Source organism: Rhineura floridana, chromosome 2 (assembly GCF_030035675.1).
Source record: "Rhineura floridana isolate rRhiFlo1 chromosome 2, rRhiFlo1.hap2, whole genome shotgun sequence".
Taxonomy (NCBI): domain Eukaryota; kingdom Metazoa; phylum Chordata; class Lepidosauria; order Squamata; family Rhineuridae; genus Rhineura; species Rhineura floridana.
In genome coordinates, this window is record NC_084481.1 from 143,220,684 (window position 1) to 143,238,969 (window position 18,286).

General features: G+C 37.2%; 1 protein-coding gene across 7 annotated transcripts in view; it reads right to left on the bottom strand.

Moving 5' to 3' along the window:
- Positions 1-18,286, bottom strand: part of LOC133377194 (golgin subfamily B member 1-like) — a 94,642-nt gene that overhangs the window by 22,959 nt on the left and 53,397 nt on the right. For all 7 annotated transcript variants that reach the window (XM_061610728.1, XM_061610726.1, XM_061610732.1 and 4 more), the window contains 3 exons: positions 12,535-12,639; positions 796-11,715; positions 346-497 (listed from right to left, as the gene is read on the bottom strand). In XM_061610728.1, coding sequence (XP_061466712.1) covers positions 346-497; positions 796-11,715; positions 12,535-12,639 — 11,177 coding nt within the window. The remainder of the gene's footprint in view (positions 1-345; positions 498-795; positions 11,716-12,534; positions 12,640-18,286) is intronic.

The following is an 18,286-nucleotide window of genomic DNA, read 5'->3' on the forward strand; positions in this document are numbered from 1 at the left end:
AGGTTGACAAGATTAAGTGACTGGCCCAAAGTCACCCAGGCAGCTTCATGAATTATTAGAACCTAGGTATTATGGGTCTTAGTCCAATACTCTACCCACTAAACTACATAGGGTCAGGCTGCAGTAATAATAAATTTCTCACCCTCCCCTTGGTCTGCTGCCAGCTTCCTGATTATTTCAGTGTAGTATCTTATACTTTCCAGGGTAAAGAATTATTTCAATATCCACACTTTTTAGATGTAAGCCACTAATCAATATAAATATGACAAAAAGGCCCTACCTACACATTACAAAAACGAAACGTTCATATGACTTTTTCCAGCTCATACTTAAAATGTATTTTACCGCAATTCAACTAGTTCAGTCTGGTAGGAGGCTCTTTCTTTCTCAGCTTCTTCTTGGAAAGCTTTTGTCTGGTGCAAGTCTCTCTCAAGCTCATCAACTTTGGCTTTTAGTTTTGCTACCTGAGCTGTTGCAAGATTAGCTCCTTCTTTAACCTATACAAAAGCAACAGTTTAAGAAAACAAGGCTTTTTACATCGACAGAATATGTTTTTTATAGTTTTGTAAGTTGTTTTATATTGATATAATTCAGTTTTTCATTTTTTTTAAGCCAGCAACTTCAAATATATTAAGTTTGCTGGAAGAAAAAGACATCAATAGTGAATCTAACACATAGCTACTCAGAAGTAAGTCCCAATGAGTTCATGGGACTTACTTCCAGGCAAGTGTATAGGATTACAGTCTAATCTTTTTAAAATTTAACATTGTTGGAACTGTATCTAACAGAACTTACCATTCTGTCCCTATCCATTTGAAGACTCTCCAAATTATGCTTAAGATAACTAATCTCACTGATGTAGTCAGAGGGTACGGAAATCAAACTTGTGCCCTGTTTAGCTTCATGCATTACTCTCAGTTTGCAGAGTTCCTGCCGAAGTCTGTCTCTGTCATCTTGAAGACAGGCCATAGCCTTGGAAAAGGCATCCATCTGCTGAGCATAATTCTCACACTCCGTTGAGAGTCTGCTAATTTCAAGGTTTCGGGTATTTAACAGCTTGCACAGGTTTTCAAGTTCATCAGTAAGCTGGTCGAGAGTGAACTTGCTTTCATTTTCCAGTGATGCCTGATTCAAGAGGGCATTTTCTTTCAGCAGACAGAGAACATTGGATTTGAAGTCACTAAACACAGTTTCAAGTTTGTCTGCTCTACTTTTTTCATATCTGAGTTCAGAAGTATATTTGCTCTGAAGTACCTTGAAATCCTCAATTAATCTCTCCCTATCATCTTGCAGAGCTGTCATAGCTTTTCCAAAAGATTCAATTTGAGATCTTAGCTCTTTATTCTGAATCTGAATTTCCAACAATCTCTTATGTGGCAATTCAATAGCTTCATTCTCCAATAACTTAGCATCATGTTCCAAAGCTGAAATGCTCTCATGGTATCTCTCTTCTGTATCTTTTGTATGTTTGCCAACCACATGCTGGAATTCTTGTAATCTTTTCTCAACATTTTCTTCAAAATGGTGGCTGACAGCAAGTCCTTTCTTCTGATCAAGGCTATCGCCATTGTGACCTGGAGATTTCTCTCTGGATTCAGAAGCTAACCTTTTCTTGTTTATTGAAGCAATCAGAATCTCTAAGTCGTGAGTTTTTGACATTAATTTTTTATTTTCCTGTTGTAGAGTTCCTATGCTCTCATCCTGCACTTTCATAGTCAGTTGCAATTCTTTCAGCTTTTTCTGAAGTTCAAGTTTTTCCTGCTCAAGATTCTTAATGCTTTCCAGTTTCTGTGTAAGTAATTCTTTCAACTGATTATCTTTTAGTGATAAAACTTGGTTCAGATCTTCCCTATATTTTATGAGTTGTGCAGTGAGCATTGCATTTTCAGAATGAAGATCATCAATCTGATTTAGGAGCTTCCTTAATTCTTTTTTCAGAGATCTGTTTTCATTAGCACTGTCAGCTACAAGTCTCTCTTTCTCACATAAAATAACTCTGTGTTCATGCTCTAGATTTTTATGTTTAGAAAGCAGGGAATCTCTGTCATTCTGAAGAGATGACAATGCCTTTTTAAAGGCATCAATTTCACTGGCAATCTCAGCCCTGTCTTGAACTGCTTTGTCAGCTTTCATCTGAAGATTTCTGAACTCATTCTTCATCCTTAGACAAGTTTCATCAGATTTGTCTTTGGCTGCCTGCAGGCTCTTTATCTGTTGATCACATTCTGCAACCTGCTCTCTATGCTGAGTTTGTATTTGAGTGAGATATTCAGAAACTTCTGGGTCCTTTGATGAAATTAAAAGCAAAATTTCCATATCTTTCCTATTTAGCATGATTTTCATTTGGTCAGAAATGGCAACTTGTTTTTCCAGTTCAGCTTTTATCTCGCTTTTTCCCAATAGAAGTTGCTGCATTTCCCATTCTTTGGTTGTCAAATTATTTCTCAATGCTTCCATGTCCTTTTCTATAGTATTATTATTTTTTATGAGGTGGTTAAAAGATTTTTTTTCTTTAAGCAGTGCCTGCAAAGAATCTTCTTTTGACTGCAGAGCGGTTGCCAACTCATGTTGTCTGTCCTGTAGAATGACATTCTCTGCCTTTATTCTAGAAAGCTCATTAAAATTGTGTGAGTCTACACAGACCTGCATTGCATGCTGAGGTTCTTCCAGCATAGAACTTTTGAGCTCCAGTTCTTGAACTTGAACCATTTTTATCTTTATTTCTTTTTGTAAGGATGCTATTGTTACATTACTGGCCTCTATCTGTTGCTGCTTATTTTCAATAACTTCTTTGAATTGTGTTTCCCAGGTTTTCATTTCACCAATGACTCTGTCCCTGTCATTTTGAAGGGAAGACATACACTTGGCAAAAGCTGCTAGTCTAGCTAAGGTATCATTCAATTCAGTCTGAAGGTTCTTATTCTGAATGTCTCTAATGCCAATTTCTTCTTGCAACAGATGGTTGTCACCAAGAATAGTCTCTTTCTCTCTTTGAAGGGAATTATATTTTTCTTCCAAGTTTAGCCATTCTCTTTGGCAAGTTGCTTTTAGCTGCTGAAGGCTGAACTCCAGTTGACTCTCATATTCTTTCTTTTGATTAAATATTTGGTTTTCTTTCTTTTTAAGTTCCTTTTTACTATTTAGGTTCTCTTTTGCAAGCTGCTCTATTTCAGCCTTAGACTCATCCAGCAAAGATTTCCATAAACAGAGCTTTTCAGTTAGCTTTTGCAGCTCTTCATTTGATTTGGTAAGTTTTTCTTCAGCATTGTTTAAATCTTTCTCAATTTTTTCACTTTTTAAACGTGACAATTTCACAGATTTTTCCAAGTCTAAAATCATTTCCTGGTATTTAATAGAATCCTTTTGCAACTGGTTAATCTCTTGTTGTTTTTCCTTCAAAAGTTCTTGTAATTCTTTTGTTTTGTTCTTCGCCCCATTATTGTCTCTCTGAGCAGTTTTCACTTTTTCTTCAAATACTCTGACCAGATGCAGTTGCTGTTCTTCTTTTTCTCTAATTGTGCTGTATTTCTCTGCTTTTAAATCTTCTAACTGCTGTGCAAGCAAGCTGTTTTGTACCTGCGTGGCTTTCAATCTCTCTGTTGTTTGATCCAATTTTTTGATGTGATTGAGCAACTCTGTCTCCAAAAATTCTCTCTCATTTTTTACTTTGTAAGATGTTTCTTGAACATTTTCTAATTCTTCCTGTAATAGGCATTTGTCATCCTCTAATATTTTAATTCTTTCACCAAGACTTATTATCTCCCTATTAAGAATTTTACAATCGTTTTCTAACATTGATAAAGAGCTTTTCTTCTGATACAGACATTCTTCAGCATCTTTTAACCTTTCTAATATAATGTTGTTCTCTTGCTCCAAGATCAGCATTCTTTTCTCTTTTCCCAAAATCCCTTCATTTAAGAAGTGAATGTGTTTTAATAACGACTCTCTCTCACTGAGAGAATCACTTATCTTGGATTGCGCATTATTGTCCAGTTGTAACTGTGTTTGAAGGTCCCCCAGAGCAGATTTTGCTAGACTAAAATCCTTATCAAGCTCCTTGTTTTCCTTCTGTGCTTTTTCCAAGGTTCGTTTTAAGATTGCAGAAGCTTCTTTTAATTGCTCATTTTCCTCTGTTAGTTGCTTGTTCTGAAGAACATATTCATCAATATTTTTTTGATATTTTTCCAAGCACAACTTAAGTTCAGATGCCTGCTTTTCTTCTTCAATCTTCAGTTCACTGATTTCCTTCTGTTTAGATTCAACTAAATGTTTTAGTTGCTCCTTAACTTCTGCATTTTCATCAGTTGCTTTTTGAAGCAGCTCCTTAAGTTCCTGTTTATCAGATTCTCTCTCATTTATTTTGTGAAGAGCTTCCTGCTTTTCTTTTTTAGTGACATCAATAGTTTGCCTCATTTCTGCTATTTTACTACTAATATTGTCATAGGCCTGAAGAAGAGACTCATATTCCTGCTTTAATTCACTGTGTTTAGCTTTCCAACCTGTTAATTCAACTGTCTGAGAATCTTTTAAGGAATTCAACTGAAAAGAAAAAGCTTCCTTCTCCTGGCCTATGGTTTCCATAGTAGACTTTAGACTCTCACATGCAGCAGTAAGATTTTCATTCTCAATTAACAATCTAGCATTTTCTGCCACAAGAGTCTCCTCTTTATACAATGCAGTATTCAAATCTTGTTTTTCTCTACTCATCTCAGACATCAGATGATCAAGAGTGTGAACCTTATCAATTAATTCTTTGTTTTCCAAAATTAGTAACTCCATTTGATCTTTAAGAATTTTGTTTTCCTTCAGTGCTTCTTTACGTGATATTAAAGCAGCTTGGAGCTTTCTTTGGAGACGTTCTCTGATTTTTTCTTCAGCATCATACTTCTGCAGTTGGGGTTGAAAGCTTCCTCCATTTACATTTCCCCCCATCTGTTCCCGAGGCATTTCTGTTGGTTGCTGATATTGATCACCTGCTCTTTTTATTAATGTCACTCTTTCTGTGTTAGTCACATCCAGTGACTCTCTCTCTCTGCAAGTGACATCTTGCAATGAGCTAGACTGCTCTGTACTTTCAACTCTGTTCTCCAGCATAGTATCTGATTGCAGCAGCATAGTTTTTGTGTCCTCTCTTCTACCTTCCACACATAGTACCACTGGTAAAACCTTCTCACGCAGCATATTTAACTCCATCAAAAGTTGCTTGTTTTCTTCACTTGCATGTCTTAACTCCTCTTTCATATTTAGTAATTCCATATTTGATTTCTCTAGGTTGCTTATGAATTCTTCTCTCTCTTCTCTCACTTTTTCCAACACAGTTTTAAAATGTTTTGTTTCTTCTTGACTTTCTTGTAAACTTTGTTGTAACTGTGTAACTTCTTTCATTATTTCCTTTCCATGATCAAACTTGCCTTTGAGATCCTTAAGGGAATTGTGTAAATATTTGATCTCTTCATCTTTTCCTGAAATTTGCATGTTGGCTTGTTGAACATCAAGCTTCAAATGTTCAATTTCTTCCAGACTGATCAGGTGATCTTCTTCACTTTTTTTATGGAGCTGATCCTTTTCATTATTCACAGTTTCAATCATAGTTTTAACAGCAATCACTTCATTTTTATATGTTTCTAGCTGTTGCTGAAGCCGAATTCGCTCAGTCAGCATATTCTCTTTGTCTTGCTTATACTGCTGTTCCAGTTGTTCAACAGAGACCTTCAGTTTCACTGCCTCTTGTTCTTTTCCATCAAGTTCAACTGACTTCTTTTTTAACTCTTCCTTGACCTTTTTTCCCTCTTCCATAAATCTGGCATAGTTACTGTGAAATTTCATCATCTTAGTCTCTTCCATTGCTATCGCGCTTACATTCTTTTCTGATTCTTGTATCCTAATATCAGTCTTTGTATTTAGCTCCTCTGACTCAAATGTCTTCTGCTTTGCATTTTCATTGTGATGAAGAGATGTATGAGCCTCCAGCTTTGTCTGCAGAGAACATAAAAGCAATACATTGGAGTCAAATTCTTTACACTTTCTCTGATGAATCTCCTGGAGTACTTTATGTTCATCTTTCATGAGCTCAAAGTCTTTTGTTAGTTCATCAAATTCTGCTAGTAGCTTAGCATGTTCTTCCTTTTGTTTCTGAATTGTTTTAGTGCTCTCTTTACGGGCCACAAGCAGTGCCTTAAGTTTCTTTTGCAGGATTTCCTTATCTTTCTCCAGCTGAGTTACTGGATTAATTTCATCAGGTTGGTGTGTACTGTCACTACAGGAGCCTTCAATTTTTAAGGTAGATTCTGATCCATTCATTTCCTTGAATGTGTCATCTCTCTTTGATATTTCAGATTTCAGATTTTCTATGGTTAAGAAAAGTTGAGAAAATTCCTCTCCATACATTCTCTCTTTCTCACTGTGCACAGATTGCATTTGTGCAAGCAGACAATCTTTTTCCTGTATTTCTATTAATTTCTTATCAGACATACTTTTTTGTTCAGCAATGGTAGCTTTGAATTCTGTAACATCTTTCTGTAGCTGGTCCAGGTGTGTTGCCTTGGCAGATAACATTTTACTCATTTCATTTATTTTGGCATCTTTCACTAACAATTGTTTCTTCAGTCCTTCAAGTTGGGATACAAGATCTTTGTTGTGAGCGTCAGCGTTTTTAACCTGCTTTGCTAATTCATCAATTTGTTCCAGCAAATCTTGTGTTTTTTTAAACTCTCTTCGTGAATCTTCTTGGCCATGCTTTTCAAGCTTCTCAAGCTTCCGAATTAAGTCCTTTCTAAGTAGCAAGGCTGCCTGGAGCTTCTTATTCAGATTTTCTTTTTCTTGATTTAATTTTTCCAAAGCAATATTTAGCTGTGCCTTCTCACTCACCAAGTCTTTAATTGTAGCTTCTTTGTCAGTCAGCACAATTTGATTGAGTTCAAGTTCTTTCTTACATTCTTCTACTTGCTGTGATAATATATTTGCCTCTTCATTCATGCTATTCCTTATGGCTTCCAGTTGCTGCACCTGGGTGGCAAGCACATTTTTCTCCTCGGAAAATTTTACCATTTCATTAGACATGGATTCCATGACTTGAGTAACTGAGTAATCCTTTTCTTTTAACTGCTGGCTTAGAGAAGTAATTAAATCCTTCTGTTGCTTAGTTTGGGAATTTAAGTTTTCTATCATCTGGTTTTTGTGTTCTAGTTCTTCTAAAAGTTTTGCTGCTTCTTGATATTTGATATTCAGTGTCTTGTAACTGCTTTTAAGTTCTTTTTCTAATTTGTTTATCTTTTCCTGGAGAAACGCAACCTGCTTCTTTGTTTTTGTTAATGCAGTGTCCCTTTCTTCACAGACAGATTGCTGCCTACGTAATGTATCCTTAGCAGAACTCAGTTCATTTAACAAATATTCAATTTCAGGTTGGTTAGCATCTTTGACCTTTTTAAAATCATTCTGCATTAACTCTTTTTCTTCCCTCAGGGACAGCACACTTTCCAACTGATTATTCAAGTGATGTACGTCTTTCTCCCTCTGTAAAATGGTCTGTTGCAGTTCTACTTCTTTGCTGAGAATCCTATCTATCAGAGTAGAGAATTTTTCCAATACAATCTTACTTTCAGTTACTTGCTGAGCAGCATCACTATCACTGTCTTTGATGAAATACCTACTACTCAATGCAGACAGGTGTTTGGACAATTCTTTTTTAATAATATCCTGTTCTTGCTGCAAAGATTGAATTTGAGCATCTTTTGATTTTATTTCCCTTTCCAAACTGCTCAGCTGCTCAAGATTAATTTCATTCTGCTGAGTCGCACTAGCAAGTTCTGTCACCCATCTGTTTTCTGACAAAAGAAGGCTTTGTTCTAGCTTTTCAACCTTAACCTTTAATTCACCAGCTTCTTCACCCTTCACACTAACCTGCATCTGCAACTGCTCTCTCTCATTCTCCAGCTGCAAAGTGACAGCACGTTGGTGCATTCGCGATTCATTCTCACTGGCTTCTAATTTTTCATGAAGTTCTTGTAGCTCTTTTGATTGCTGCTGTAATTGGTTCTGGTACTTAACAAGCTCTATGTTTTCTACACTTAGTTTATCATACTTCTCTTGTAAAATAATTTTATCCTTAATTAAAGAATCTACCTGCTGTTGCAATTTTTCTATTGAAAGAGTGTGGCTGTGGCATTCTTGGGAAGATTTCAAATTTACAGCACTGAACTCAGAATTTAAATATTCAATATGTTTAGCCTGTTCAGTGCATTTTTCCTGTGCAACCTGTAGAGCTCCCTCTCTGTGTTGAACATTTTGCTTCCATAAATCAACTTGTTCCAATGCTTTCTGATGCTCTGATTTTACAGATTCAAGTTCAACTGTCAAAGAGTCGGTTTTCTTCTGGCTAATGGCAATGCTTTCATCCTTCTCTTGCAAAAGCTTTTTTCGTATAGCAGCACTTTTTTCTAACTCTTCTCTAAGCAGCTCAATCTCATTAGTAAGAGCCCGAACATTGCTTTCTGCTAGTTGAACACTGATATCTTTCTGATCTAAAGAATTAAGTAAGCCAGCAATAAACTCTTTTTTTTTACTCAGAGAAGCACTAAGTTCACTTCTTTGTTCATACTGAGCAGCAAATTTGTCCTGCAAAGCTAAGAAAGCTTTTTCTTTTTCCTGGGCTAGTTCTTGTAACTTTTGGATTTCTTGATTCAGTCCATTCATTTGATCATGAAGTTCAGAAACCATCCGTGACTTTTCTTCATTTATTTTTAGTTCCTCTCCCAGTGTTTTTACAAGATTGGCATTATCCAAAAGTGAACCCTCTTTTTCTGCTAGTGTTTGGCTAATGTCATTTATTAATTTATTCTGATCACTTATTTCCTTTTTTAGACTCAAGTTTAATTCTTCTACATCTGTAACTTGCTTCTTCAAAGTCTCACATTCACTCTCTTTTTCTTGAAGTTCAGCCTTCAACTTATTGTTAAGTAATGAAATATTGTTAATCAGCAACTCTTTCTCTAAAACAATTGCTTTTAATCGTTCTGCTTCAGTTGTGATCGACTCTAAATGTTTCTGCTGCATACAGGAAGTTTCAGAAATACATGCTTGCAAATTAACACACTCCTGCTCTTTTTGTTTTAAAAAAGTATCTTTCTCTGTAATTGTCTTACTTAATACTTCAGTGTTTTCTATCATATTCTTAAACTGACACTGAAGATCAGAAATTGTTTGCATGTTCTCAGACAGTTGAACTCTAAGCAGATCCGATTCCTCAGATTTATCTTTAAGTAATTTTAACTCCTGGTCCTGCTTCCTCAATTTATTTTCTTTCTGTTGCACTTCCTGCCTAAGTTGACTAGCTTCACAATTTAGAACCTGTATTTGGCTTTGCAAATCTGAAATCATCTGCAAATGCTGCTTGTCACCTGCATCTTTGTTTTCTTTCATTTGCTGAATCAAAGCTTCCCTCTGGGAAAGGAGAGCCTCTTTTTCATGAAAACTGCTTTTTAATGTTTTTATTTCACTGACTAAGGTATCAGTTTGATCCATAAAAGCTAAAATATTATGACTTTGCTGAGAAAATTGTGCATTTAACGGAACTATTCCTTCACAATTTTTCATTAATGTAGCAGTCACTGTTTCAATATCTGCTTTCAGTTTTTCATTTTCTAATTTCAACATATGAGCTTCATGTTTTGTGGACACAATTTCACACTGAAGCCGTGTTAACTGATGCTGAAAAGCATCACATTCATTTGATCTTTTGGTGCAAATAGCCAAAGCACTATCCTTTTCATATTTCAAAACATCCACTTCTTTGACTAATAGTGCCAACTGATCATTTAATGCTGCACATTCTGCTGTTTTCTTGGCAATCTGCCTGCGAAGATCCTCAAGCTCTAGTCCTTGAGATAATAGAACAGAGTCTTTTTCTTCAACCTGATGAGATAACAGTATGTTATCACCCTTAAGTCTTTCTATTTCTCTCTCTAACGTGATCATATTAACCTGCTTTTCTTCTACTTGCTTAAATAAGGCATCGTTATGCCTTTTTCCTTCTTCTATAGATTTGCTTTTTATTTTAAGCTTCTTTTCTAGGTCTTCCACTTGTTTCTGCAATGATAATAGTTTTTCTTCCCCCTGACTGAGCTGTTGGACCATTTTATTATACTCCAACACTTTCTGGCTCAGCATTGCTTCTTTTTCCAGCTCTTTGTTTTTAGCATCCTTCAACTGAGTGCCAAATGATTGCACTTCTTCATGAAACTGTTTTGTCGCCTCTCTGCTTTTCGAGAGCTCATCAGCTAATATACCACATTCCTTTTCTTTCTCTAGCAACCGCTCTGCGACTGAATTTTCTTTTTGCTTTACAAGATCTGAGAGTTCTTCCACCTTGCTTCTTAAAGTCTCTTTATCACGGCTGACCTCTGAAAGCATTTTTTGATTTTCTGTGGCATTGGCACACATCTTACTCTCCATTTCTGCCATGGATTGAGCACGCTTCAACAGTTCACACTCTTTCACGTCCAGTAATTTAGACAAACTCTCATTCTCACTTATTAGCTGTTGCTTCTCTTTCTCCATGGTACGGACCTCATTTCTGAGATCTTCATTGGCTTTAAGCTGGCCTGCAAAATCTTTTTCTTTCTGCTCAAGAGCTGCCTGTAACTGCTTATTTGTCAGGATGTTAGTTTGACTTTCTGTTTCCATCTTGTTAATTATTTCACATTTTTCATGTAGCTCATTTTTAACTTCTTTCCACTGTGTTTTCTTGATATCCAGTTCTCCAACTAACTTAAGCTTTTCCTTTACACTTTGTTGCTCCAGAACTTTAAGCTTGTCTTTTAAAGATATTATGATCTCTGCTTTTTCTTGTAAGGATTTTTTGGCAATTTCTAAATGCTCAGTATGTTTAGCAACTTGTGTGGACAAATTAGCCAAATCTCCATCTTTTTGAGCATTTTCTAAAATTAGCTGATTGTGCAAATCTTTCACTGATTTCAATTCATTTTCAAAACTTTGTTCTTTGTTCTCTCTCTCTTTCAGCAAGGTATTCAATTTCTCCTTTGCAGAGATATGTTCATCAAGCTGGGATTTGAGATGGTCTGTTTCCTCCCTACATTTTATCTCTGTTTCTTGCAGTTTTTCAGTTGATTTAATTATTTGTTCTTTAAGCAATTTAATTTGTGACTCATACTCCATGAGTTTGTTATTGTAAGTAACATCACGAGTCTTGATTTCACAATTAAGGTGTTTAATTGTTTGGCTGGTTTCTTTGATTTGCCTAACCAGTTCCTCATTTTCTTTGGTTTTAGACTCATTTTCAGCTTTCACCTTTGCCAGCTCTGATTCTATTGCACTTAACTGCTCAGAAAGTTCCGAAAACTTTGTGCTTGCATCTTTTACATCTGCTGTTTGTATATCTTTCAGCAGCTGGGCTTCCCTTTCAGCCTTCGACAGCGCTTCTTCCATTTCTCGTATTTCATCCTCTTTGCACTTGATCTGGCGCTTCAGAATATTAATCTGCTCAGAATACTCAGTCATATTGGAAGAAAGAGAAGAAATTTCTTTGTCTTTCTCAGCTAAAATCTCTCTGAGGTTATCAATTTCTCTTTCACGTCTCTGGAGATCTTGAATGAGTTGAGATCTCTCTTCTAAATGGCTAGTGTTTAATCTGTCAAGTTCTTCATTTGTCTGTTCAAGATCTAGTCGCATTAATTCCATGGCAGCATCCTGTTTCACAGTCTGAAAACAAAAAATATAACGGAATTGTTTAAGTACATAAAATAAAACATTCACTTAACCAGTAGCACTTGTGGCTGGGATACAAAAAGATGCTTAGGTTCACCCAAAATATCTCACTGTAAACCTTAATTATCACTAGTCAGTAAAGGGACAATGCTAACCCAATTGAATTTTCTTTCCCCACCCATCCGTTTTATAACTGATATCCCCCCTCATTCTCATATCATATACTATTATCATATAATATACTGCTTCTTTTTGTTATTATTGAAATAACTAAAATTTCAACTAAAGTTTGATATGAGGCAGAGCGAGCTGCTTTTCAAGAAAAATAAGCCTATGAGTTTCCTTGAGCTCGTGGAACTAATTTTATGATTCTGGTTTATGGTAATGAAAGTTATTTTACTGCTTATATATTATGCGTAAGACTAAATAGAGAATGGGTTGCATCCAATGAAGTTGTCCTGTTCACACAAGGACTTCCACTGGTGCAATAGAAAGTCTCCTCTCTTCCCTCATGTGCCCCCAAATCTTTTCTCAGAAGGGTTGGGGGAACCCCCAGAAGATTTTTTATGGGTGAGGCATGTGGACAAAGGAAAGGAAGGGACATTCCATTGCACAAGTAGAAGCCCTTGTGTGAACAGGACAACTTCATCGGAAATAGTCAGATCAAACGATTGAGTTCAACTAAATCCCACTCAGAGCAGACCCTCTGAAATTAATGAACCCAAGTTAGTCATGTCTATTAACATCAATGGGTCTCCATGGAGTAGACTAGCATTGAGTATCACCCAAAATATCCACTAATTTTTTTTTTACCTTTTCTTTAAAGGCAGCCATTTTCTCTGTTAGATCGTTGATTATTGTTTTCTGTTCTGCACACTCTGCTCCGTAAGTATTGCACTTCTTCAAGGCATCTTCCAGCTAGTTTCAGTGGGGAAAACATTATTTATTGCTTTATATCCCACTCATTATCCCAGTAGGAGACCAGGGTAGCAATTATGACATTATAAATGCACACTGGTTTTCATAACAAAACAAATTCCCTTCATAATTAACCACATGCTTAACCTCGGCTGCATACAATTTGTTAAGTTTATTTTGGGGGCCGTTTTATTTAACAGTGAGTTAAAACTGCTCACACTTTGCTTAGCTATTTCACTGGTTTTGCTCAGTTCAAATGTCCTGCTGTGCAATTGGGAGCACCTCACTTGCTCATGCAGTAACCCCCTTTCCTCGTGCTCCCATTGGTGTGAAATCACTCCCCCTTTCTTGGTTACTGATAACTATGGTTTAGCCATGATATCTGAACTAGTGTACCATAGCTGTTACTAGCAACAGTTTGGTCTCAAGCTAAGACTGAAAACAGGGTTAGAAGCTGGTTGCAGTGTCTGATCTGATCATCACACCATGGGTAATTGTAACTATAGTTACACACATTCAAGCAACTTGGTAAACCACTATTATTACTAATTTTAATAAAATACTTCAGGGGAGACCTAGACAAAGACATAGCAGTATGCTTATATGTATCTTTTTTACCGTACCCAACCAAATTACAGCCTAGCTTTAGCTAATTTAAGTAAAAATATTTGCAAATAAAATAACTGTACTGCATTGTCCTGCCCATTAGTTAAGATCTGCGGGGGAGGCCCTTGTTATTCCACCACTGAGTTGAAGCCTATGGAGTGGCAACTTAGGTTAGGGCCTTTTTGATGGTGGCACCCTGGTTGGGCAATATCTGAGGAAAAGCTGAGGTGCAGATGGGGTAGACACTGATTAGTTTTAGGTGCAATATGAAAACCTTCCTCCTCCAGGTTTTTGGGGATGAAGAGCAATATACAGTATGTAGCTCTCAAGTTACATTTCTAGAGAGTATGTCCAACTCAAATCAATGGGACTTACTTCCCAGTAAACCAGTTAGGATCACACTATAAATCAATCACACTCTCAAGGCTGAAATGGTATAATCGTAAAATAGCTGGAAAATTCTTAATTCAAATCTCATTTTACCCTAACTCAATGGATGGTGGCAAGCCATGATCATTCTTGTTCAGCAATCCATTCTCCTTCCCTCCCTGCCCCATTCTGTGGCACCATTAAAGGCAGACTTGGGCCCAAATCCATGGCACCCCAAATGACACCAGACAGCCAGCTGCAATGATGGGAGCAGTGGCGGCAAGCTGGGAAGCAACATGCTACTCTGGGAGTGAACACTAAAGTTGCTCATCATTTTAATTTTAAACAACGTGAGAGTGGCAGCAAGCTCAGCCAGTCAAACAATCTTCTGAGGCACAGGGGCAATGAGTATGCCAGAGAGGCAAGGGGGCAGGCCGAGGATCTTCTCATACTTGTGAAATAAATAGTTACCTTTTCTTCTTGTCAGCTCTTATTTCTTTTCTTTGAGTTTTTGCAAGAATTAGCAGTGAGATGCTGGTTTTGGTGTCTTTTACAAAAGAGAAAATCGCTCTCCTTCCTTCCCAAGAGAGATAGTTTACTGCAAGCAGGGTTTTTGTGTTTTGCTGTGAGTAAACAAGAACCTTTCTTTCTTTCTTCATTGTACAAGGGAGTTGCCATGCGTACTAAGTTCAGCAAACAAGAAGTGGGATGAGGGTTCATACTGCTTTTTCCCCTTTTAGACTGGGCGTGTAAGATAGTAGGGTGTTTATGTATATGTGTGTTCGAGAGAGAGAGAGAACATATACATGTGCTGCTAAAATAAGATAAATTGCTGTTGTGAATAAAGTTTCTTTGGAAACTTTTCTTCTCTGGCTTTGTGCGATTTGAATCATGGACTCAGTCTCTCAGGCCGTTCACATGTTACATTCAACAAGTATACAGTCTATGTACCTACGTACACAAGTAGCTGGGCTGTACACTCGTACAGTTATTCACATGTAACATTCAACGAGTGTACAATCTCTATTATATACACATTCGCTGCCAGGAAAAGAAAAGGGCTTCAATGACACTTATTAAATGCACCACTGAAGCAATTCCCTTTTACTGCCAACATGGGTCTGTTATACTTCCTGAAACTGTTTCCTGTCAATTCAATAGAAAGAGTTTTGGCAGAAACGGGAATGTAGTTTTACTGTTTTAATTTTTCCGGCAGATTCTTATGTTTTTAAAATCAAACACCAACTTTTAAATAGAAAATACCAATTTCTATAACTATCATTATTATAGCTATTAAAATACTGTATTTTTCATTGCCTGTTATTCTTAAAGTATGTATGGTTTTTGATGTAGGCTTTCATGGAACAATGCTATACATGTCTACTGAGATATAAGTCCTATGGAGATCAATAGGACTTACTCATAGATAAATCTGTGAAAGTGCAGACCTAAATATATTGAATATTTATATATGAAAATATTTTGAGGAGGAGGAGGCTGCAACAAAAACAAACTGCTTAAAAGAGTATAAACTGAAATGATTCTTCCAACATGGTACACCTTATTCTTTCTTGGGGACATCATGTGTTTAAAACACAGAACTACACCACCCTGGGCTCCTGCAAGGAGGAAGGGCAGGATATAAATCAAATAATAAATAAATAAAAATATAAATGTTGGGAAAATTATTTATCAGTTGGGCTTTCCAGCCTGCTGCTCCCGCTGTAACATACTCTGTCCCCTGGAAAGCCTTTCCTGGTATTTGGGAAACAGGAAAGCTCTGGGCTGTGGTTTTTATGGTTTTTCAGTGGAAATGTTTGTAGCTCAGTATCAAAACGTGATCATCAGTATCTTTTTATGATCTATGTCATAATGTTTAGCTTTTGGATAGCACTTTAAATGCAGGGTGGGCAGAAAGTAGATAGAAAGGTATTGGAGTATCTCAGGATGACTCGCAGAAGGTCAGTGAGGATTTCAGACTCCTGTTCCACAATGAAAACAAGAAAATAACCACCCCACTATTATACAGTAGGGCCCTGTTTTACGGCGCTTCGCTAATAAGGCGGTCTCAATTAGATGCAATTAGACTAAAGCCCCACTCATACGGCACTTGTTCTGCTTTTACGGTGGTTTTCGGGCATCGCACACCATTCTATTCAATGAGTTCCGCTTTACAGTAGGGGTCCAGAACGTAACCCACTGTATGAGTGGGGCCCTACTGTACTGCTGAAAAGAAGTAAGTGTGTGGGGATACTCAGGAGTGGATTTTTGTGTGGAAATACTGTGAGCTCAGTTCAATTCTGGAACTCAGAACAAATCCCTGGGCTAAGAATTATTTAACTCTAAGTGTATATATTTTGGGGCTTGCTCTGGTTGGTGGATCTTGGGTTTTTGTAATAATAATGATAATTAAAAAAAAAACCAAAATCCTGAAGTCTAACCATCTTGATCTAGAGTATTACAAACCTACAAGACAGATTTGTGTTACCATAAAACCATATGATGCAGCAGTTTCTAATGGAGGCAGCCATTATTGTGTGTTTGACCATCAGGTGTGTCTAATTTTGATGCATGACACTTAAAGAAGGTGAGAGCTGCACAGAGATGAGCAAATCCACAATTGTTTTCTTCTCAGTTTCTGGGTACACAGTAGAAAGGTGACATTGCTTTTTCGAGAATGCCTTCTTTGGCAATGTTTTGAAGAGTCTTACCTCTGCTATTGTAGTTTCACTCTTGCAAGCACTCCTTTGAACCATGCTACAACAACCCTGCAAGGCAGGACTGTGCCCATACAAACAATTTAGTGCAGGGATGGCCAGAAGGTAGACTGTAATCTATTGGTAGATCCCTGGGAGATTTGTAGTCAATTGGCAAGTGCTTCTGGCTTCCAGTTGTTTAACAATAGCAACGAAAGGACACACACTCATTTGGAAATTTGACAACCGAAATTGACTTGTGGAAAGTAGGAATAGATCTATGCGTGGAAAGACTGTGAGCTCATCTCAGTTCTGATAACCCTGTGGTCTGCAACTTCTCAGAGACGCCATGTTCTTTCATTGTTGTTGTTATGTGCCTCCAAGTCGACTACGACTTATGGTGACCCTATGAATCAGTGACCTCCAAGAGTATCTGTCATGAACCACCCTGTTCAGATCTTGTAAGTTCACGTCTGTGGCTTTCTTTGTGGAATCAATCCATCTCTTGTTTGGCCTTCCTATTTTTCTAGTTCCTTCTGTTTTTCCCAGCATTATTATCTTTTCTAATGAATCATGTCTTCTCATTATGTGTCCAAAGTATGATAACCTCAGTTTCATCATTTTAGCTTCTAGTGACAGTTCTAGTTTAATTTGTTCTTACACCCAATTATTGGTCTTTTTTGCAGACCATGGTATACGCAAAGCTCTTCTCCAGCACCACATTTCAAACGAGTTGATTTTTCTCTTATCAGCTTTTTTCACTGTCCAACTTTCACATCCATACATAGAGATCGGAAATACCATGGTCTGAATGATCCTGACTTCAGTGTTCAGTGATACATCTTTACATTTGAGGACCTTTTCTAGTTCTCTCACAGCTGCCCTCCCCAGTCCTAGACTTCTTCTGATTTCTTGACTATTGTCTCCATTTTAGTTAATGATTGTGCCAAGGTATTGATCATCTTCGACAAGTTCAATGTCCTCATTGTCAACTGTAAAGTTGCATAAATCTTCTGTTGTCATTGCTTTAGTCTTTTTGACGTTCAGCTGTAGTCCTGCTTTTGTGCTTTCTTCTTTAACTTCCATCAGCATTCATTTCAAATCATTACTGGTTTCTGCTAGTAGTATGGTATCGTCTGCATATCTTAAATTATTGATATTTCTCCCTCCAATTTTCACACGTCCATCTTGGTCCAATCCTGCTTTCCGTATGATACGTTCTGCGTACAGATTAAATAAACAGGGTGATAAAATACACCCCTGTCTTCCACCCTTTCCGATTGGGAACCAATCGGTTTCTCCATATTCTGTCCTTACAGTAGCCTCTTGTCCAGAGTATAGGTTGCGCATCAGGACAATCAGATGCTGTGGCACCATTTCTTTTAAAGCATTCCATAGTTTTTCATGATCTACACAGTCAAAGGCTTTGCTGTAATCTATAAAGCACAGGGTGATTTTCTTCTGAAATTCCTTGGTCCGTTCCATTATCCAACGTATGTTTGTGATATGATCTCTGGTACCTCTTCCCTTTCTAAATCCAGCTTGGACGTCCGGCATTTCTCGCTCCATATATGGCAAGAGCCTTTGTTGTAGAATCTTGAGCATTACTTTACTTGCATGGGATATTAAGGCAATAGTTCGATAATTACTGCATTCTCTGGGACCCCTTTTCTTTGGAATTGGGATGTATATGGAATGCTTCCAGTCTGTGGGGCATTTTTTAGTTTTCCATATTTGTTGACAGATTTTAGTCAAAATTTGGATGATTGTCTCAGTAGCTTGTAGCAACTCTATTGGTATGCCATCTGTTCCTGGTGATTTGTTTCTTCCAAGTATTGTAAGAGCAGCTTTCGCCTCACATTCTAAAATTTCTGGTTCTTCATCATATGGTTCCTCCATGAATGAATCTGCCATCCTGGCATCTCTTTTATAGAGTTCTTCAGTGTATTGCTTCTATCTTCCTTTTATTTCATCTC